Source organism: Mya arenaria, chromosome 7 (genome assembly GCF_026914265.1).
Source record: "Mya arenaria isolate MELC-2E11 chromosome 7, ASM2691426v1".
NCBI classification, from domain to species: domain Eukaryota; kingdom Metazoa; phylum Mollusca; class Bivalvia; order Myida; family Myidae; genus Mya; species Mya arenaria.
In genome coordinates this window covers 25570090-25593188 of record NC_069128.1, presented here as the reverse complement: position 1 = coordinate 25593188, position 23099 = coordinate 25570090, and the positions used below count along the sequence as shown (strand labels likewise).

General features: G+C 37.3%; 2 protein-coding genes across 2 annotated transcripts in view; one reads left to right on the top strand and one right to left on the bottom strand.

Annotated features, from left to right (window-relative positions):
• Window positions 1–7586, bottom strand: part of LOC128240210 (uncharacterized) — a 31581-nt gene extending 23995 nt beyond the window's left edge. Inside the window, exons 1-3 of the mRNA XM_052956728.1 lie at window positions 7477–7586; window positions 3150–3203; window positions 716–761 (exon numbers count right to left, since the gene is read on the bottom strand). Of these exons, the coding sequence (XP_052812688.1) occupies window positions 716–746 (31 nt within the window). The 5' untranslated portion in view covers window positions 747–761; window positions 3150–3203; window positions 7477–7586. The remainder of the gene's footprint in view (window positions 1–715; window positions 762–3149; window positions 3204–7476) is intronic.
• A 3346-nt stretch (window positions 7587–10932) lies between these two features.
• LOC128241446 (uncharacterized) lies at window positions 10933–13669 on the top strand. The gene is made up of 3 exons (XM_052958374.1): window positions 10933–11328; window positions 12181–12519; window positions 12835–13669. The coding sequence occupies exons 1-3, from the start codon at window positions 11230–11232 to the stop codon at window positions 13444–13446; spliced, it is 1050 nt and encodes a 349-aa protein (XP_052814334.1). The 5' UTR covers window positions 10933–11229; the 3' UTR covers window positions 13447–13669.
• Window positions 13670–23099: the final 9430 nt, after the last annotated feature.

The following is a 23099-nucleotide window of genomic DNA, read 5'->3' as shown; positions in this document are numbered from 1 at the left end:
TCAGTAATGAATATTTTCCATAAATGCATTATTTAGTAAGTAGTTGAAGATTTATCGCTCAAACTTTATGTTTGTTATACACGTGTATGTATTGATATTGAATTATAGTGTCACTTTAAAATACTCATTGATATTGTGATTTATTTAGTGACCTCTTATATGCAACTCGGCCGTCTTGTAATGTTAAGTGTCCAAATAATATTCTGTTCTACCTTATCTGGATGTACGTATAAATACACATAACTAACATATTATTATGTCGTAACAGGTAAATGAAATAAAAAAAATGCGGTTTGTAGTTTTTCCTTAGATAATAGAAGTTTTCCAATTACATTTCTTTTAATAAACAAAAGAGCATCACCTATCAAGTAGCCAACATGTCTATTGAATCGCCTAGTTATTTTAGTAGACAAACTTCCGAAAAGGCACTATCCTTGAACTTGATGCATACTAAAATAATTTGTCAATGTTAATAAATGCCTTTATTTTGCGTTATGTATATATAATGAAAGACAGCAAATCACATACATATTAGAAACAATATTAAAAGTATATTATTCTGTACTTGTGTAAAATAACTACTCAGTGGGAATTTACCCTACATTGCAGAACCTTACACTGGTACTTTTATCAATAAGGATACGCTGCGTGAAAGTTCTATCACTGTGATATGCGTAATTTGTTAGGAATATTCTGATAAATAGTTCATACTCACAAACGCCCTTCACCTCTCCTGCAGACGCCATTGTTGCAGCCAATTCCTAGATGTAATCAATAAGACTTAGTTTAGAAAAAATATACGAGTTACACTCCTCATACTTTTCTAACATTGTATTGACAAGCTTTTTGTTTGTAACAACTATCAATAATTTCTATAGTTAACGCTATTTAGACAAATTGAACGTGAATATTAACAAGAGCTGAGACAGCGCGCTCGACTATTTCATCGCTTTTGAACAGAATTTCTAATTCAGAAAAAAACATCTGTCTTGATTAGTTAAGTAGGTTGGGTGGTTTGGAGCTATTGTATAAAAAATGTCTATGCAATACATCAAATAGTTGCTGAGATATTGACTTGTGCAAGTTAACTTGAAAAACCTTAACCAGAATTTCATAATCGAAATAAATCTTATATACAATTAAAATCAAATGAGGTAACTATGCAAATACGACTCATGCAATACAAATACGAAATGGTAAACATTTTCAATGAAATACAAATACGAAATGGTAAACATTTTCAATGAAATAAACCACTCAAACTTTACAACGGGTCACCTCAAGACTCTACTGATGTGTCTGCATATAAGTCTTGAATTTTGCAGAAGTCATCGACTGGTGATACTGTTGAAAGAGTTAAATCTATTTCAAAATGAATTATTACAAAATTACAGAAATTGACCAAAAACGTACCAAAATGTCAAACGAATTTGTTTTTAATTGTATATAAGATTTTCCTTACATAATTTTAAAGAATTGTTATGTTGTTACCCGCGTTAACAACTCGCTCCAATTTCTCGAAAGTTCTTAAACACATCAAGTTTAAGTAGCTTTTTTCATTAACCAAATTTCTTACTTAATCTGGATTTTACAATATAGAAATTGTTCATCGTGATTAGCATAGAGATAATGCCCTTTTTAAGTACAAAAGCTCCTAAGAATCTAACTATAACGCAATGTATTCAAAAAGTAAACTGTTACAAGGGCCTTAAGATGGTTCGAGAAATTGGGGCCAGTAGTATTAATTAATACGATACCAAAAGAGCATAATTTTCCCAACAAAGTCCAATAAAAATGTAACTTACAATGACATAAGAAACAATTGCAAATTTCAATATTTTGTTTTAACATTTGAATTATTCTGTTTGATTTTTTTACTTCAAGGATAACTAATTGGGAAATATGATAATATCAATTATTGTTATTATCATGAAGTGATAAAAATAACATCCATTTATATCCATTTTTTTTCAATACATTTCAGAATTGATTCATCTACGACAGTAAAACATTTGCATTCCATTCACAACTGTTTTTTTTTGTTTTGCTATGATAATGCTCTTTATGTAGTGCATTGAATATCAATAATTAACCTTTTTAACTATACAATTACCAATTGTTCAATGAATACACACAATATGGAACATGTACGAATGTCTGTCTGGAAAATGTTAGCATTTCTGGTAACGGAAACGACATATTACTTGTTTTCTATCTTTAAAATGGCCCCCATTGTATCCGAAATAAGTGTGCGATTATCATTTCGTTCTTCTTACAGTCTTTGTGCGAACAATGCATACCAGACGCAGAATATGTCATAAAATAAATGGGTTTCATCAGTTTTGTAAACACAAAAATTATCAGGTCTTGTAACGAAGGTTTTCTAGTGCAGTCTTTGCTATTTTTCAGATTATGTAACTTGTTTTTTTGATGTTGCATTTAACGTTTTCGAGAAAGTTGAAATCTACATTAATATTCAGATTTTTAACTCAAAACTTGAGGTTTTTTTATATTTTGCAGTAACCAATGTACCTACTTACTGAAAGACAGTAGTCATATAATTATGTATGAATATCAAAAGTCATAAACTGAGAAATTATTTTGACCGGAACACGATGATGACATGTGCATATATTCTTGCCAATAAAGCTTTTCTGATTTCAAGCGAAAGACTTTAATTTACCCCCACCCCATTTTTAAATAGGTCAAACTAATGTAAAAATATTGAACTTTCACAAACAAACATTATTGCTAATTAAAGACTGCTTAAAATGTTGCAATGAATTGAGCGTTTACTGGCGACTTTGAGCAGATACGCTATCTCTGTCAGATAATATTTGCATGTATAGTCTAAGACTACGGAACGCTAAGAAGAGAAGGAAAAGAGGGCTGGTACAAAAGAACAAACACCTGTACTACAAGCTTGAAAAAGATGCGTTACTAATTGGACTAAGTAATATATAATTATATTAATCGATGACAAACCACAATTCTTACTAATAATTGTAAAATGCCAAAGTGTCCAATAAAATAGATTTTCACCCAATAAAAAGTCAATGTTGAGTATGAGTTAACTACCCAAATGTTTCAAATCTTAAATATAGGGCACTGACTGTGAACTAGAAATATGTATAGTTTGTTTTACTTACCCATGGAACTTACAACACTTCTTTCTATCGGCCTAACAGTTACCACACGGAGAACTGAAAATAAAAACAAATTAATTAGCTTACACGTGATTTATTACCTTTCGGGACGTGTTTAAAGTGTAGTAAGCATAAAAATCTACATTTAAGTTATATGTCAGCCAAAACTACACATCAGCTAGTCAGCAGCTTTAATAAATCTTGCAAATAATAACATACAATTATGTATACAATATAATGTTTTTTTTGCATATAAAAGCATACGAAACAACAACAAAACAATTAAACATGCATATATATCGCACACAAAAACACGTCTGAAATTTCAGAAAATTTTACAACAACTAATTCACGAAATTATGTATGAGTGTCTGATCATTGCTCGTGAAATGTATAGCATACACAGTATTTCACAAAATTTATGTAAGTGTATGGTAAGTAAAACAAAAACGATTGTCGACTGAACCAAATAAAAGTTATATTAAGTACCTCTTTATATCACTCAAAAACATCATCCTTCTCCGACGGAAATCATCTTTCTTGAATTTATCGTGTTATTGAACATTCTTTCAGAAAATATAATCATGTACAGTCGTAACGATAGTTGTTCAGAAAGTAACTAGTACGCAATTTAACATAGCAGTCGAAATGGCGGATATATAATATCCCCCGACGTTGCTTTTTAGACCATGTTGAGTTTCTTTGAACCTGACTGGTGCGTTGAATCTGACCAAAATTGTACACTACCACTGGTCAAGAGTGGGAAAATAGGAACTACAAGTTGTTTGATTGGTAATCTAAATATTCTTGGATGCATGAACATGTTATAAAGGATATGTGTTAAAGTTATTCAGATTGTGTGTAGTGTAGTTAAGATCAATGTCAAGGTTGTTTTGTCAAAAAAAAAGATTGAATATGAGTCTTTGATAACATCGAATAAATAGCAAGCTTTAAGTATTTTGGATAAAGTGATACATATATATTATGGTGACGTCATAACTTTGTTTGGCTGCTTTTGAAGAGAAAACAAATGTTAAAAATATATTGTCACATTTGTGTCCTTTGTTTTTAAAAATATTAAACTGTTTGCACATAATGATTATGCTCGCCAGAGTGCGCAAAGTATCAATCTGTAAAACTTGTTTAAAACTTTCAATAAACAAGCACTTTTAATTGTGTACTCTAACCTTGAATTTTGAGGCATGGACCCAGGACAAGATCACTGCACATCGTCTCAATGAGGACAGCATTTGTACCAAGTTATATTGTAATCCATCAATGCATACGTAAGTTATGAAGCGGACACAAGCATGTGTACTCTGACCTTTTAATGTCTCGTGTGACCTTGACCTTTGATGTATGGACCCGGGTCATGGTCACTGCTCCTAATGAGGACAACATTTGTACCAAATTATATGGTAATCCATCAATGCATAAGTAAGTCATAGCGCGGAGACGAGCATGTGTACTCTGATCTTTAAATGTCTTGTGTGACCTTCACCTTTGAGGTTTGGACCCTGGTCAATGTCACTTAACATCATCTCAATATAAACAACATTTGTACCCAGTTATATGGTTATCCATCAATGTATAAGTAAGTCAAAGCCCGAACATGAGCATGTGTACTCTGACCTTTAAATGTCTCTTTTGATCTTAACCTTTGAGGTATGGACCCAGGTCAAGGTTACTGCACATCGTCGTAATGAGGACAACATTTGTACCAAGCAATATGGTTATCCATCAATGCATAAGTCAGTTATAGCGCGGACACGAGCATGTGTACTCTGACCTTTAAATGTCTTGTATGACCGTGTCCTTTGAGGTATGTACCCCGATCAAGGTCACTGCACATTGTCTCAATGAGGACAACATTTGTACCAAGCAATATGGTAATCCAACAATGAATGAGAAAGTTATAACGCGGACATGAGCATGTGTACTCTGACCTTGAGAAGTCTCTTTTGACCTTGACCTTTGATGTATAGACCCGGGTCAAGGTCACTGCACATAATGAGGACAACATTTGTACCAAGGTATATGGTAATCCATAAATGCATAAGTGAGTTATAGCACGGACACGAAATGTTACGGAAAGACAGACAGACAGACTGATGGACGGACGAAGTGCATTCCGATTATCCCCTCCACACTCCGTGTCGGGGGATTTAAAAGAACTGATAGTCTTAATGTAAGTTTCTGCAAAGTGACGCAATGTTTAGATTAAAGTACCATGTGTGCATGATTTGTCTTGCCATTTGACCGGCTTTATGTAAGTTGAAGACGGACTGAGAGTGCCAGAAACTGAGATGGTCTTACAAATACACTTTCTTCAGATATTTTTGATAAAACATGGGGTATGAAATCAAGAACACAACCTTTTAAATCGCGACTTTTGCAAGGCCCATAATTCGGTATATTGGTGTAGCTGAAACCTCGATAGGAGGTTGTGCTTCGTTATGTTTTTGCTACACACAGTCATGGATTTATCTTTGTTTGCAGTCGTAAATCTCTATTAATACATTCTTTGGCTAGAGTTTGTGCATGACCGTAGCTTATAAATGCAAAAATGTTTATCAATATGTCCAAGTGAACTGATTCAATAAAATAACCAAGTCCGTTCTGTTTTCGCGATTTATGATAGGAAAAAATAAAAATGTCGTCAGAAACTGCAGTATCCAAACATTTAGTGATACAACCTTAATACTCTTAATTATTTTTGAAAACTGTTTTTCCTGTGTTTGTTGTTTGACTTTGTGCCTTTACTAAGGTTCCAGTAAATTTCGGTTGTTTGGCTTGTCGGTATGGTTTACCATGCATACTTAGTGGTAATTAAATAATTACGATGTATCATTTTCTTTTCTGAAAGTACCCATGAGGTTGAATTAATAAACTATAATCAAAGACAGTTGATCCACCCAGGCTTTCGTTCAAACAAAGCATTTGAATGGAATACAATAGAACAATCGCTTTTTGTAAAGTGTTTACAAAACGGACAAAGCGATTGCACGTGAAATCACAGTTACTGTGCGTGAAATACCCATAATTGATCTGAAACCGACGCATACAAAAAGGAAAACAGTGTGCTATTTAACTTGTTCAAACGTCATTTGATTATTTGACAAGGGCGTATTTCAGTTTAGATTGCCAAACAAATGGCACAAAACATAAACTTTACATTTTATTTTCCAATTAGCATTTTTCGAAATGCATAAAACATCAATTTTTTAACTTAATATAAAATCTGCAAACTATGTTTCGACATCAGTCTTAGATGACTGGTTTTCATGCATTTCGGCATAAATTGGCTGGTTCCTAGACAGAAAAAGTAATAAAGTTGTCAAAACATTCGATTATGTGAGAGTGCAGCTTTAAAACATGATTTAGAATCAGTATTTGCAAAATGCATATTATCTGTTTTATTTATTCATTACGTACAAATAACTACTGTACGGTTTCGCACAAGCAATTTAAGTATTTTCTTCTTTCAATTCATTAAGTACACGTAGATCAGCCGCATAATACACGCAGACAAGCAATACACTATAAATAAACGAACAAAGATTCCACTTCATGATTAGTTTTAATAATCGATGAACATTGTTCTGCACTGGTAATAAAGAAATTTTCGAAAAATTAAATTAAAAGCATTGCAATGTTCATCGGTCTTTATTCGCTATTTCGATCCTCTAAACTTTATGGAATTCGCGTAGTTGTCGTAGTTCAAGTTCATACACAACACCTATTTCGGCAATTTCGGTGTCATGGTCACTGCCGATCAAGTTCTCATGTCCTAATGAAATGTTGTAATGATGATGATGATAACCGTATAATAATAATAATGAAGTATGAAACGGTGAAATGACCATTTCACTGACGTTTTTAACATACAATTTATGAAAACCAGTTTTAGTGCATGTGCTTAATTCAGGAAAACATACGTAATAAACAAAAAATAATAATATTAATATTAATAATAACAATAATAATAATAATGTGTTTCCGGTATGGGTAGAAAAAGCCGACACGAGTGCACCTGCGTTACCAGGGAACGAGGCTTGTCGAGTGAAGCGTGCCCGAAGGTCGGATTTTGTTAATCTCATTTTATGTTTAAGGCAATGTATCATATTGATGATATACATGTTCAAGTATGTGTAACATATAATTTTGGCTAGTTAAACTGATTTATTGTGACTTTTATGAGCTCTTGTCACTGCATATTTTAATTAATGATGGTTTCATAAAAACAAAACAAAAAAAACGTACGCGTTCAATTAAAAACATGCACCCTACAAAGAACAGTCAAATAACAATTAACGTGTAATAAATTTACCTTTTTGTTTAAGTCATAATTGTTCTGCGAAGGAAACTCCTCTTTGAAAGAATAAACTAACATTCAGATTTAAAATATTACAGGGCATGCGATTGCTTTCTCAACTTTCATCCAAGTGATTTGTTTTCACAAAATCTTATCATGCACGTCCTTGGTTTTCAGAAAACCTGGTCATGCGCCGTCCTCATGATTTGTACATTTAAATGGAGTTGTCCAGGATGATATTTATTGAAATCCATAAACAATGGGAGATTCAAGTCCTTTTTTATCTTTTAGATAGATTAACATAGTAGACACATTGTTTGTTTTTGTTGCCATTTATTCATGAAAATACAAAGTAGCCAACCACTATGATACTGGTCAGCAGTCGGTACCTGTAATTTATCCACATGGTCTAATCCGAGCCGCGAAGGCATATAGCGAGGGTTTTACGTAGAGGTTTTGAGGTCGTACGTGCCCTCCACGAGTGGCCCGCGCACACTACACGTAATTTCAAACTACCTGACCACCGCGTAGCCTTCATTTTCAGTAGCTGTATTTAATCATAAAATCCATATGGTGTCGTCAGAGACGCAACGGCGTAGCGATGGGTCCACGCAGAGGTTTAGGGGTTGTATGGGGCCCTCCGCAGATTGCCCGCGCGCATTACGGAAATAATTTTATACCATCTGAACCCCACGTAGCTTCATTTTCCTACGTGGAGAAAAATGGACATGCACAATTTTTGGTCTGCAATGATTTGTCGCGGCTACTGCCTGGCTGGTGCGTAAGTGGTAGGTCGGGGGCACGTGGGAGAACGTTGGTAGTACTTGCAAATTTCTCTTCGTTATTTGCAGGGTATAAGGTAGATACTATGAATTTTGCATCCACATAGCACCAACGTAGTCTGTGCACCACTACGCACGCACTGCCCACATGATTACCACTGTAGCCATCGTCGCGATCACCTCGAGCATGCATTTTCATGTTGTTTGTTTTTGTTTTTGTCTAAGACTCAGCAGACTTTGGCATAAATGCTTTCAACTCAATCATATAAGATTACCCACAATATAATTTATCTCAATTGTTTGGGAAACGGCCGAATTCTCTTCAAGAGTTTGTAACGCTTTTAGACATAAAACATCAATTTTTAAACGTAAATATAAAACCTGCGATCTATAAACAGCAGTCTTATATCATCGGATTGCAGACATTTACTCAAATTTTGGCTCATTCCAAGACAAATAAACAGTTTCCAAAACGGTCAATTAGTGAGAGTGCAGCTTATAATAGGGGGTGGGGGCATTGAGGTATGTGTTTGTGTGTCTGGGGGTTGGAGGCATTGAGGTATGTGTTTGTGTGTCTGGGGGTTGGGGGCATTGAGGTATGTGTTTGTGTGTCTGGGGGTGGGGGTATTGAAGTATGTGTTTGTGTGTCTGGGGGTGGGAGGCATTGAGGTATGTGTTTGTGTGTCTGGGGGTGGGGGGCATTGAGGTATGTGTTTGTGTGTCTGGGGGTGGGAGGCATTGAGGTATGTGTTTGTGTGTCTGGGAGTGGGGGGGCATTGAGGTATGTGTTTGTGGGCCGGGGGGTGCATTGAGGTATGTGTTTGTGTGTCTGGGGGTGGGGCATTGAGGTATATGTTTGTGTGTCTGGGGGTTGGGGGCATTGAGGTATATGTTTGTGTGTCTGGGGGTTGGGGGCATTGAGGTATGTGTTTGTGTGTCTGGGGGTGGGGGGATTGAGGTATGTGTTTGTGTGTCTGGGGGTGGGGGATTGAGGTATGTGTTTGTGTGTCTGGGGGTGGGGGCCTTGAGGTAAGTGTTTGTGTGTCTGGGGGTGGGGGCCTTGAGGTGTGTGTCTTGGGGTCGGGGCACTGAGGTTTGTGTTTGTGTGTCTGGGGTGGGGGCCTTCAGGTAAGTGTTTGTGTGTCTGGGGGTGAAGGGCATTGAGGTATGTGTTTGTGTGTCTTGGGGTGGGGGATTGAGGTATGTGGTTGTGTGTCTGGGGGTGGGGGATTGAGGTATGTGTTTGTGTGTCTGGGGTGGGGGGATTCAGGTATGTGTTTGTGTGTCTGGGGTGGGCGGATTGAGGTATGTGTTTGTGTGTCTGGGGGTTGGGGGATTGAGGTATGTGTTTGTTTTCTGAGGGTGGGGGCATTGAGGTATCTGTTTGTGTGTCTGGGGTGGGGGAATTGAGGTATGTGTTTGTGTGTCTGGGGTGGGGGCATCGAGGTATGTGTTTGTGTGTCTGGGGGTGAAGGGCATTGAGGTATATGTTTGTGTGTCTTGGGGTTGGGGCATTGAGGTATGTGTTTGTGTGTCTGGGGGTGGGGGCACTGAGGTATGTGTTTGTGTGTCTGGGGGTTGGGGGCATTGAGGTCTGTGTTTGTGTGTCTGGGGTGGGGGGCATTGAGGTATGTGTTTGTGTGTCTGGGGGTGGGGGGATTGAGGTATGTGTTTGTGTGTCTGGGGGTGGGGGGCATTGAGGTATGTGTTTGTGTGTCTGGGGGTGGGGGACATTGAGGTATGTGTTTGTGTGTCTTGGGGTGGGGGATTGAGGTATGTGTTTGTGTGTCTGGGGGTGGGGGGATTGAGGTATGTGTTTGTGTGTCTGGGGGTGGGGGATTGAGGTATGTGTTTGTGTGTCTGGGGGTTGGGGGATTGAGGTATGTGTTTGTGTGTCTGAGGGTGGGGGCATTGAGGTATGTGTTTGTGTGTCTGGGGGTGGGGGATTGAGGTGGGTGATTGTGTGTCTGGGGGTTGGGGGCATTGAGGTCTGTGTTTGTGTGTCTGGGGTGGGGGGCATTGAGGTATGTGTTTGTGTGTCTGGGGGTGGGGGGATTGAGATATGTGTTTGTGTGTCTGGGGGTGGGGGGCATTGAGGTATGTGTTTGTGTGTCTGGGGGTGGGGGACATTGAGGTATGTGTTTGTGTGTCTTGGGGTGGGGGATCGAGGTATGTGTTTGTGTGTCTGGGGGTGGGGGGATTGAGGTATGTGTTTGTGTGTCTGGGGGTGGGGGATTGAGGTATGTGTTTGTGTGTCTGGGGGTTGGGGGATTGAGGTATGTGTTTGTGTGTCTGAGGGTGGGGGCATTGAGGTATGTGTTTGTGTGTCTGGGGGTGGGGGATTGAGGTGGGTGATTGTGTGTCTGGGGGTGGAGGGATTGAGGTATGTGTTTGTGTGTCTGGGGGTGGGGGGGATTGAGGTATGTGTTTGTGTGTCTGGGGGTCGGGGGATTGAGGTATGCGTTTGTGTGTCTGGGGGTGGGGGCATTGAGGTATGTGTTTGTGTGTCGGGGGGGGGGGGTGTTCTGCGTTGCTTGATTTTGTACAAAATACAGGAACTTGCACTGAACATTTGTTCGTATAGGGGAGGCGACGGGCAACTTACAGCGTATGAGTTTATTTGAGCAATGTGTTACACAGCCTTTAATGTAGTAATTGTCCTCTCTATTAAGAGGTATCTTGAAGGAAATCTCTGTTTATTTGTATTGCTATTACTATAAATTCACATGTACCGTAACATAATACGGGGTTAAATCATTTCAGTGTTCCTTTTATTAGTTTATAATATGTATTGTTTTGTTTTTTTCTGGACGCGCTTTGGTTAAATTAACAGATAACGGACACGGCGTTTAAGATAAAATAAGACGTTGTCCTCCAACTTTCGCTTTCAATTCCTTGAACATTAGCTGATTTTCTTTCGATTTTCAAAACATTGCATTGAATTAAGTAAACCTGACGGTTCATCAAGTACGCACTTTAAATCACCATGGAATGCTTCATGTGCAAAGTGAGGAAACTGCCGAACGAGTTTGCACCCGAACCATTGACGGAGGTCTGTGAACACCCAGTTTTGCACTGTTTACGGGTACTTGTTTACTTTCATACTTTTGTAAATTTATTCTTTTAAAGTAGTTACTGTTGGATCCTATTTATTTAGTGTTTTCTACAATTTCGCACCTACATCAATTTTAAAGATTCTACGTACTCGGTTTTCGATTTAGTTTAAGCGATACTTATGTAGAGCAATCTGCAACTGATAAATGCTTATAACAGATAATCTATTTGCATAATGAAACAGGTAAATAAATCATGCATCATGTTATCTGTATAGTCTGGTGTAATTGTCATGTATTTGTTTCTTTTCAATTACACAGTAACTTTAAGTGAATCAAGTACTCTTATGAAGACATCGATACATATAACTAAAAATGCACCTCTCTATGTCTGGATAATTATGTAATTATTATTATCATTGTATCTGTACGTGTTTTGCCCGATGAGTCTATGATCTTCTTGGAAATAAACGTTCTTTTCTGTTCATCGTAACTAAGTATTTTTAACGTGTTTCATTGAAATGGTGCAATCCCTAATTATCTTCTTGTTGTTCACTTACTGCAAATAATAAAAAAGTCAATACATGTAGATAATAAAGTACGAGCACAATTTTCAAATCAGCCTTTGATGATTAATATTGAAATTGTGAGATTCAGGTTTATCAAAAATTTATCCGATATCCACATTTTTGTCTTATTGATTATATATTTTAAAAACCATTAGTTATAACACGATCAATCAATATTTGATTAGGCAAACATGACCTGTGATCAGTTTCATGCATACATTATGTAACTTTTGCAAACAAGTAAATGTGAAAAATCATTACATTCAAAATCTTAACATATTGTTCAACTGTTGATTTTGCTTGCATGGAGTTCAGTGTACGATCAAGAGTGTTAAGGACTCATCAACATGCCCTTATCCAGAATGTGGATCGTCTGTAAAGCTCACCGACAACAAGCCCCAGTACTTTCAGGCCATTCTCGATGACCTTTTCAAGGAGTATGCAGTTGATGACGATGATGACACCGACGTTAATGGTGGAGCTACACATTTCTCTCTTGGCGGAACACTTACAATTTCGCTTTTGACAGGAGAGAGCATTGCCATCCCCTTTACCCCAAGCATGGAAATTTTGCAGCTAAAGGCTAAAATCATGAACCAGCTTAAACATGATACCAACAAGCAGAAACTGCTGTACAAGGATACGGAACTCATGGTATGTGTTATTAAATATATATGGTATTTTTAAAGTAGAGGTTATGACTAGTTAACCCCTACCCTTAGATAAATTAATATTGTAATTTTGGTATAAGGTATCCTTATTTTAACATTACTAGAAGCATAACAATACAGTATTGACCATTGATGATGACAGTACCCGAATTGATAAAATCATAGACAAATTCACCTTGAAGTCTTTGTTTATCGTCCCTGACTTATTAATCCAAGCTATGAGTTAAATATATAGATTAATATATACATGTTTATATGAGAATCTCAGAGGCATAAATTCATCTTTTCCTATTCACAGAGTTACCAAAGCAATGGCGCACATTCCAAACTGTCGGACTTCGCAGTCAAACCGAATTCCACCATTCAGCTTGTTGTGCTTCTGTTTGCAATTCCGGACAACTTTAACCACGTCGTTTTCGACCTGTTTTGGGAATATCCTTCTTCAGGGATGGATTTCCTTGATGCATCATGTCTAATTTTTCAAGGAACTTCTTTTCAAAGATATTGTGATTACCGAAATCGAGCGTCTATATCTGCTCTGTCACATTCGGGCGATGTTATGGATGGTCGTAATAGAAAAGGACACCACACCATTCAAGTAAAACTTCAAGAAATACCACCAAATATCAGTCATCTTTTCTTCACACTGAGTGCATATAACTCTCCAAATATTTCGCGATACCCTAACCCGAGTTTGAGGTTTTACGAAGCAGCGAATCCTTCCAAGAACTTGTGCAAAACTACGTTTCACCATGCCAGGGCATCACAGGCTGTCGTCATGTGTTCCATGTCCCGTAATGCTACAGGTGGATGGGAAATATTCGAATCTGGGAAACTCTCATCTGGAAATGCCAAAAACTATGCACCGCTGAAGACAACCATCTGTTCTCTTATTTCACAGGGATTTTAGCTGTGTAGAAACTGTAAGAATAACAAGCTATCAGATAATTATTTTAACAATAGTTACTGTATTGATGAAGTTAACTATGAGTTTCCTTTGATTAATGAAATATATCGTTATATTGAATTAAACATTCTAGCATGGTTCTGAAAGCTCGCTTAAGTGTCAGCCTGTTTCGGCTTTCCCGAATTTTAAGAAAATATATTATCAACATTAAAATGCTTTCAACGAATTATTTTGTCGACCTTTATAAACCTAAATAGCTATATTTATAAACGGAAAAAAGAAATGTACGTGAAGTTAGCGGCCTAGCGGCCTAGCGGCCTAACGGCGTGAAGTTAGCGGCCAAGCGGCCTAGCGGCCTAGCGGCGTGAAGTTAGCGGCCTGGCGGCCTAGCGGCCTAGCGGCGTGAAGTTGGCGGCCTAGCGGCCTAGCGGCCTAGCGGCCTAATTATTTTTTCTATGTCCAAGCAATTGTTAATGCGTTTTTTTTTTAAAAACAATGATAAATCAAGGTTTTTTATTCATATAGTTACATAGCGGCCTTAAATTGTTATCTATTCAGAATATCTTTCTTTATCTTTTATTCTAAAACAATTTTAAATTAACTGTTTTATGCACATAATATCACTCTGAAGCGTTTTTCAACTCTTTTTCAAAAAAGTCGATCGAGCACTTCAGCGGCCTAGCGGCCTAGCGGCGTGAAGTTAGCGGCCTGGCGGCCTAGCGGCCTAAAATGGTATCCTATTTCAAAGCATGAATACATGCATTTTCTTCTAAAACAATGACATCTTAGCTATTTTTATGCACAAATTAACACTTTGAAGCTATTAGCGATTATCAACATTTTTTTTTAAAAAGCGTCAATTAAGCAGTCAGCTATTTCAAATCATTAAACATGCCTGATCTTCTAAAACAATGATATATTTACTGTTTTTATGCACAAATTATCACTCTAAAGCGTTTTTTATTTTATTTTTTTAAAAGTTGATCGAGCACTTCAGCGGCCTAGCGGCCTAGCGGCGTGAAGTTAGCGGCCTGGCGGCCTAGCGGCCTAGCGGCCTAAAAACTTTTCCTATTTCAAACCATGTATACATGCATTTTCTTCTAAAACAATGACATATTAACTGTTTTTATGCACAAATTAACACTTTGAAGCTATTAGCGATTATCAACAGTTTTTTTTTTCAAAAGTGTCGATAAAGCAGTCAGCTATTTCAAAGCATTAAACATGCCTATTCTTCTAAAACAATGATGTATTTACTGTTTTTATGCACAAATTATCACTCTGAAGCGTTTTTCAATTCTTTTCCAAAAAAATCGATCGAGCACTTCAGCGGCCTAGCGGCGTGAAGTTAGCGGCCTGGCGGCCTAGCGGCCTAGCGGCCTAAAATGGTTTCCTATTTCAAAGCATGTTTACATGCATTTTCTTCTTAAACAATGACATATTAACTGTTTGAATGCACAAATTAACACTTTGAAGCTATTAGCGATAATCAACATATTTTTTTTTCTTTCAAAAAAGTCGATTGAGCAGTCATCTATTTCAAAGCATTAAACATGGCTGATCTTCTAAAACAATGATGTATTTGCTGTTTTTATGCACAAATTATCACTCTAAAGCGTTTTGTTTTTTGTTTTGTTTTTTTTTCAAAAAAATTTGATCGAGCACTTCAGCGGCCTAGCGGCCTAGCGGCGTGAAGTTAGCGGCCTAGCGGCCTAGCGGCCTGGCGGCCTAAAATGCTCTCCTATTTCAAAGCATGTATACATGCATTTTCTTCTAAACAAATGATATGTTAACTGTTTTTATGCACAGACTATCACTCTGAGGCGATTATCAACATATTTTTGAAAAGGATAGGCATGTTCACATGCTTTGAAAAGCTGACTGCTTGTTCGACTTTTTGAAAAAAAGGTTGATAATCGCCTCAGAGTGATAGTGTTTGCTTAAAACAGATAATATATCATTGTTTTAGAAAACAATGCATGTATACATGCTTTGAAATTGGATACCATTTTAGGCCGCTAGGCCGCTAGGCCGCTAACTTCACGCCGCTAGGCCGCTAGGCCGCTGAAGTGCTCGATCGATTTTTTGAAAAAAAAATTGAAAAACGCTTCAGAGTGATATTATGTGCCTAAACACAGTAAATACATCATTGTTTTAGAAGAATAGGCATGTTTAATGCTTTGAAATAGCTGACTGCTTTATCGACACTTTTGAAAAAAAAACTGTTGATAATCGCTAATAGCTTCAAAGTGTTAATTTGTACATAAAAACAGTTAATATATCATTGTTTTAAAAGAAAATGCATGTATACATGGTTTGAAATAGGAAACAATTTTAGGCCGCTAGGCCGCTAGGCCGCCAGGCCGCTAACTTCACGCCGCTAGGCCGCTAGGCCGCTAGGCCGCTGAAGTGCTCGATCAACTTTTTTGAAAATAAAAATAAAAAAACGCTTTAGAGTGATAATTTGTGCATAAAACAGTAAATACATTATTGTTTTAGAAGATCAGCCATGTTTAATGCTTTGAAATAGCTGACTGCTCAATCGACTTTTTGAAAGAAAAAAAATATGTTGATTATCGCTAATAGCTTCAAAGTGTTAATTTGTGCATTCAAACAGTTAATATGTCATTGTTTTAGAAGAAAATGCATGTATTCATGCTTTGAAATAGGATACCATTTTAGGCCGCTAGGCCGCTAGGCCGCCAGGCCGCTAACTTCACGCCGCTAGGCCGCTAGGCCGCTGAAGTGCTCGATCGACTTTTTTGAAAAAAAGTTGAAAAACGCTTCAGAGTGATATTATGTGCATAAAAACAGTAAATACATCATTGTTTTAGAAGAACAGGCATGTTTAATGCTTTGAAATACCTGACTGCTTTATCGACACTTTTGAAAAAAAAACTGTTGATAATCGCTAATAGCTTCAAAGTGTTAATTTGTGCATAAAAACAGTTAATATATCATTGTTTAAAAGAAAATGCATGTATACATGGTTTGAAAAAGGAAACAATTTTAGGCCGCTAGGCCGCTAGGCCGCCAGGCCGCAAACTTCACGCCGCTAGGCCGCTAGGCCGCTGAAGTGCTCGATCAACTTTTTTGAAAAAAAAAAAACGCTTTAGAGTGATAATTTGTGCATAAAAACAGCAAATACATCATTGTTTGAGAAGATCAGCCATGTTTAATGCTTTGAAATAGCTGATTGCTCAATCGACTTTTTGAAAAAAAAATATGTTGATTATCGCTAATAGCTTCAAAGTGTTAATTTGTGCATCCAAACAGTTAATATGTCATTGTTTAAGAAGAAAATGCATGTATACATGGTTTGAAATAGGAAACCATTTTAGGCCGCTAGGCCGCTAGGCCGCCAGGCCGCTAACTTCACGCCGCTAGGCCGCTAGGCCGCTAGGCCGCTGAATTGCTCGATGGATTTTTGTGGAAAAGAATTGAAAAACGCTTCAGAGTGATAATTTGTGCATAAAAACAGTAAATATATCATTGTTTTAGAAGAACAGGCATGTTTAATGCTTTGAAATAGCTGACTGCTCAATCGACACTTTTGAAAAAAAACTGTTGATAATCGCTAATAGCTTCAAAGTGTTAATTTGTGCATAAAACAGTTAATATGTCATTGTTTTAGAAGAAAATGCATGTATACATGGTTTGAAATAGGATACCATTTTAGGCCGCTAGGCCGCCAGGCCGCCAACTTCACGCCGCTAGGCCGCTAGGCCGCTGAAGTGCTATATCGACTTTTTTGAAAAAAAGTTGAAAAACGCTTCAGAGTGATAATTTGTGCATAAAACAGTTAATTTTAAATTGTTTTAGAATAAAAGGTAAAGAAAAATATTCTGAATAGATAACAATTTAAGGCCGCTATGTAACTATATGAATAAAAAACCTTGATTTATCATTGTTTTAAAAAAAAAACGCATTAACAATTGCTTGGACATAGAAAAAATAATTAGGCCGCCAGGCCGCTAGGCCGCTAGGCCGCCAACTTCACGCCGCTAGGCCGCTAGGCCGCCAGGCCGCTAACTTCACGCCGCTAGGCCGCTAGGCCGCTAACTTCACGCCGCTAGGCCGCTAACTTCACGTACATAAAAAAGAATGCTAATTTGCAATGAGCAATTAGAAGAACATGTATACATTTGATCTAATACAATCTTTATCTGCATCGAACGTGTTTAACAAGATATTGAATTTTAAACAGATTATCTAATAACATAAAAAGGTTATTATTATTATTTAACTATTTTTCACAATAATGTTGATTTTGCAAAGTAATACTTTTTATCCAGCGTATCAAATCAACACTGACAGAGAAACGCGTTACAAATTCAGTGCGGGAGCCCTGCAGTTTAGTCACGTGTTTAATACATGTAGTACTGAAAGTAGCCTCTTGAGATATATCCCAATCGCGTTACAAACGCAGTCTAGACTCGACGTTGTAATTAAGGGGTAGCTTTAAATATTACTGACGTTTCATGCATTTTGTATGCTTTCTTATTTACTTCTGTTAACGATCTATAATACTTGCATAAGGGAAAAGGAAGACATGTTCCAATAAAGTTGATGTTGCTAATTATGAGGGAAGTTTTGCATGTCGTCACTTCAATCAACATGCAATTTAAAGATTACCAAGTCGTTAATTTGCGGATTCGCCATATATGCACAGTTATGTAGAAATGGTCCGATATAATATATAATATATTATATTGAAAAAATGACATTTAATGTAAAAACATTGCTTCAACAAGACTTTATTCCCTTTCAGCGCCCACACAGGGCCGGATTTTTTGAAATTAAAGCTTGACGAAAGGACATTTTCTGAAAATATCAGAATGTTAAAGCAAACAACCTTGACCTAGTTTTCAGGCCAATCCTTGTTTTGTCGCATTTTTCGAAAATGTATTTACATGTTTAATACTTGAGGATATCGTATCGCCTCCGCCATATAAGATCCATTTTTAACTTCCTTTATGATATATTGTACTTGATGTCTCGGGCAATAACGGGTGGCGTTTTATTTCATCGTCAGTTCAATGGGTCGATATGGAATGTATGAGAAAGTAAATTATGAATGAATCTAACTTGAATATAATCTCTTTTCGATGTGAATTGTTTCTGTTACCATTGCCGTTCGGAAAATAATGATAATATTACCTCAATGATTTATTTTTGAGTTAAGAACTTGCAGCTGCAATAATAGTGTAGCATAGTTTATTGTTTAAAATGATAATTTAAAGGGACATCTAATAGGTTTGCATATATCAACTAGCGGGGTTAATGGTTTCCAAGACTTCAAATCGTTAGTAGTAAGACAAAGATACTGAAAGCTTGCACCATTTAGAGAACAAGTCAAATATTGGCTACTAAAAGTGGCGCTTTTGTTAAAGGGGTTGTACTCCGTATGATAAAATAGCGAAAAAAAAGAAAATTGTCGAAAACTGACATAAACTTGGCATCGATGTGTACAATGCATTGAAACTTACTAACTGAAGTCGTGACATTGAATCAACAATACCTGGTTATACCATATCAGTACATGTGATACTGAATAAGTTTTAACGGTGAATATTCTGCGATAAGAAAGAATACTCGACAAGGGAGATGGATCTACGAAGTTTACTTTTTTGTCTAGAACGCTTGAGGTGAGCATGACGTAGTTGTCACAGTGACGGTTCCATTTATATGCGTGCAGTAGTGCGTCCGTCCGGACTTAACCTTGCCCGGACTATATCTTGACTATGAATATGATTTAAAAGAAACAAACTTTTCATGTAGGTTCACCATGCTGAGGTGGCATGTCGCAAATAAGTCCCTGGTCAGGTCACAATAAAATTTCAAAGGTTGAAATGATCCATGTCCGGGCTGTATTTTGACCATGCATTATAGGATTTTCCAGAAGATAGCCATGATGAGGTTGTGTGTCGTGGAAGAGGCCCTGAACTGTACTTCAAAGAGCAAGGTCACGCTAAGATGTCGAAGGTTTAAATCTGTCGCTGTTCCAATCCGCTCTTTCGACGGGCTCGAAGTGTCGTCTGTTGGCGTCTATGCGGCCTCTAAACGCCAGCTCCACCACTTAACGATGGTGCAAAGAAAATAAGCTGTCGACATTTCCGTGGTGGAGCTGTGCCATATGTTAAAGCTGCACTCTCACAGATATACCATTTTTACTTTTTTATTTTTTTGTCTTGGAAAAAGCATTTTTTTTTGTGTAAATATCTGCAAACAAATGATATAAGATTGCTGACGAAAACAGATCGTAGATTTTCATATTTCCGTTTTATGGCTTAAACCGTTACTAACGGTTAAAGAAAAATGCATGAATCATCATTTTTTGAACTTAAATTGAAAAATCTGCGATCTATATTTTTGTCAGCAGTCTTATATAACTGGTTTCCATGGATTTTCGCAAAAAAGGACTCGTTCCAAGACAAAAAATAAAAAAGTTGTCGTTTAATCTGTGAGTGCAGCTTTAACAGGAACAAACGTGATTATGGTCATATGTCATACTTCCTTATTAAGATGTGCTTATATCAGTTTTGTTGTGATCCGGCATACGTACTTAAAATGCAAGCAGATCTCAAACTATGCACACGTCCGATTCGGGAGAAAAGTTCCTGGCATCACAGTTCGCACAATATTGAATCGAAACGGTATCCAGCCTGCAGTAGACATGTTCTTACACGGTACAACATTCACAAGTTATATAATCAAATATCAACCATGATCACGTTTGTTCATGTTAACATACGGCACAGCTCCACCACGGAAGTGTCGACAGCTCATTTTCTTTGCACCACCGATAAGTGGTGGAGCTGGCGTTTGGAGGCCGTGGTCTAGTTGGCGGTGAGTGTTCTCCTATGCTAGGTATTCGGGCACTTATTCGAAAATATAGTGCATATTTCAAATAATTGAATACTTAACTTATTTTTAAATTTGCCGAATGCTTACAACAAAAATTGAACTTTCTTTTAATATATGGTGTTGGGGATCTTTACAACCTAGAAATCAGTGTAAATTCGTGTACAATTTTACAATAGATTATTTAGGAAATTCAGATGGTGCTACGTAATCATTAAGCGTCAACCCAGGGGGTACCAATACTTTTCAAACAGATAATTTGACAGGTTTGCTTTCAAATACAGCAGTATTTCACTTTTTAAACCGTTTCCAAAATTTAGATATGAAAATTGTCAGATTTAGTCGATGGAGACTGTATAACTGAATGAGGGTTACCATTGAATGCTGTCCTGGATCATTTAATTTAAACCATGTCTTTGACGTAACCTGTTTTATCTTGCTTAATATTGAGTAATACTAAAGTAATTCGTATGCAATTTGATCAATTCACTATTACATTATACATACAGGGCGATTATTTTAGTTTCAAGGCGGCAACGTTTTGAATTTAAACTTTTGTTAAATGCACGTCATGTATGTATGTATTTTCTTTAGACCTTGCGATCAAGGATAACCACACACATGCACACACATCTTGTTGACAAACAATTATTAAAAGCAATGACGAATATAATGTGTACATGTTAACAGTTTAAAACAACTCATATTTCTGGTATATGATGAATCAGGTTCAATTGTTTATTTGCTCAAATGCTTATATAAAATTTAAATTGTGACAAAACAACTTATTTGTACAGTTAAAGATGTGCCCTCAGAAACATTACTTGCCAGCCCGCTGGGGTGGGGGGGGGGGCACGGGCCCTCTGTGCCCCCGGTAGATCCGCCACTGCAACATGCAGGCAGCTGGTAATTGGAAGATGAACGTACATGTATTTCATTCACAACATGCTCTTTGGTATTATTTGAAATAACTATTCAATCTTAAAACGAAAAATCCAGGCGCTAGGGGGGATTGTATCGTGCAATATATGCAGTGCAGCTCATTGCAATACAGTGCAGTACAGTGCAGTATGCAACTGTACAGTACAGTAGAGCATAGTACGCTTCACAACACTACAACTCTACAACTCACTACACTACACTACTCTACAGAACACTATACTACATAACACTACACTACAGAATACTATACGGTACATAATAGTACACAACAGAACAGTAAAATAAAGTGCACTTCACTACACTACACTACACTACAGTGCACTACACTACAGTGCACTACAGTACACCACACTACAGTGTACTACACTACAGTGCACTACAGTACACTATTCTACAGTGTACTACACTACAGTGAACTACAGTGCAGTACACTACACTACAATGCACTATACTACAGCGCACTACAGTATACTACACTACAGTGCACTACAGTATACTACACTACAGTGCACTACACTACACTACACTACACTACACAACAGTACACTACACAACATAACACTTCACTACAGTACACTTCACTACAGTGCACTACACTACACTACAGTACACAACATAACACTTCACTACAGTACACTACACAACACTACAGTGCACTAAACAACACTACTGTGCACTAATCTTTAGCACTCTACACTACAGTGCACTACACTACACTACACTTAATTACACTACACTACAGTGTATTACACTACACTACAGTGTACTACTCTTCAAAACACTACACTACACTACACTACACTACACTACAGAACGCTTAACTACATTTAACTGTATTACACTACACTGCAGTATATTGCAGTACAGTTACAGGACAGTACAGTACAGTACAGTATACTACGGTTCATTGACCGTCTTTTTCAAAGTATTTTGTTCAAAAAATGAGGTAAATGTAACCCACTAAAATGGATGAAATTAGTAGCAGACAAGCAACCAACTTATGCGCTATGCTACCTACATGAAACATATCTAGAATGTGGTATATTGTTAAAATGACTGCGACTATTCAAAGTACGCACCGCATTTGTCGACAAATTGTTGCAGGTAAAAAGGTCTAAGTAACTATATGTATTCAAATCTTATGGCAACATTCACAAGTTATGGCTGCGACAGCACGCGACATCAATTGTTAATCTATCAAGAAAAATTAAACCAGGCCGTTGGATTTCGGCGCCCCCTTTTACACTCACAATGCAACAAACATGATTGCCTCCATTCAGGTATGATTAAAAAAAAAACGCCAATTAACTTTTGTTTACTGTCTAAAATGTCCATTTAATTTAAGTGGCGTCTGAAATGGTTTTATTTGATAATATTTTTTTTTTCAGCAATATCGGTATGCAAATTATAATAATTGATTTAAAAAGCCCACAATGAAAGATAAAGGGACAAAGAGAAGGGGATAGAGCCGGAGGGGAGATTGGCAGGCAGAGCGGATAAGAAGAAAAGAAAGTTGAAGTAGGATCAATGAAAATTGCAAGGACAGGTAGAACACCACCACCGCTAGTTCACGAGAGTGGAAAATGCAAGGGGATATGGAATAGGGACAGGTAGAACACCACCACCGCTAGTTCACGAGAGTGGAAAATGCAAGGGGATATGGAATAGGGGCGAGAAGAACACCACCGCTAATTCACGAGAGTGGAAAATGCAAGGGGATATGGAATAGGGGCGAGAAGAACACCACCACCGCTAATTCACTAGAGTGGGAAATGCAAGGGGATATGGAATAGGGGCAGAAAAAACACCACCACGGCTAGTTCACGAGAGTGGAAAATGCAAGGGGAAAT

Bases quoted from the DNA above. Each gene is read 5' to 3' on its own strand.
- LOC128241446 (XM_052958374.1), top strand. From the start codon at position 11,230: ATGGAATGCTTCATGTGCAAAGTGAGGAAACTGCCGAACGAGTTTGCA. The intron at 11,329-12,180 runs GTACTTGTTTAC...CATGGAGTTCAG, and splicing joins CAGTTTTGCACTGTTTACGG to TGTACGATCAAGAGTGTTAA. The intron at 12,520-12,834 runs GTATGTGTTATT...TCCTATTCACAG, and splicing joins ACAAGGATACGGAACTCATG to AGTTACCAAAGCAATGGCGC.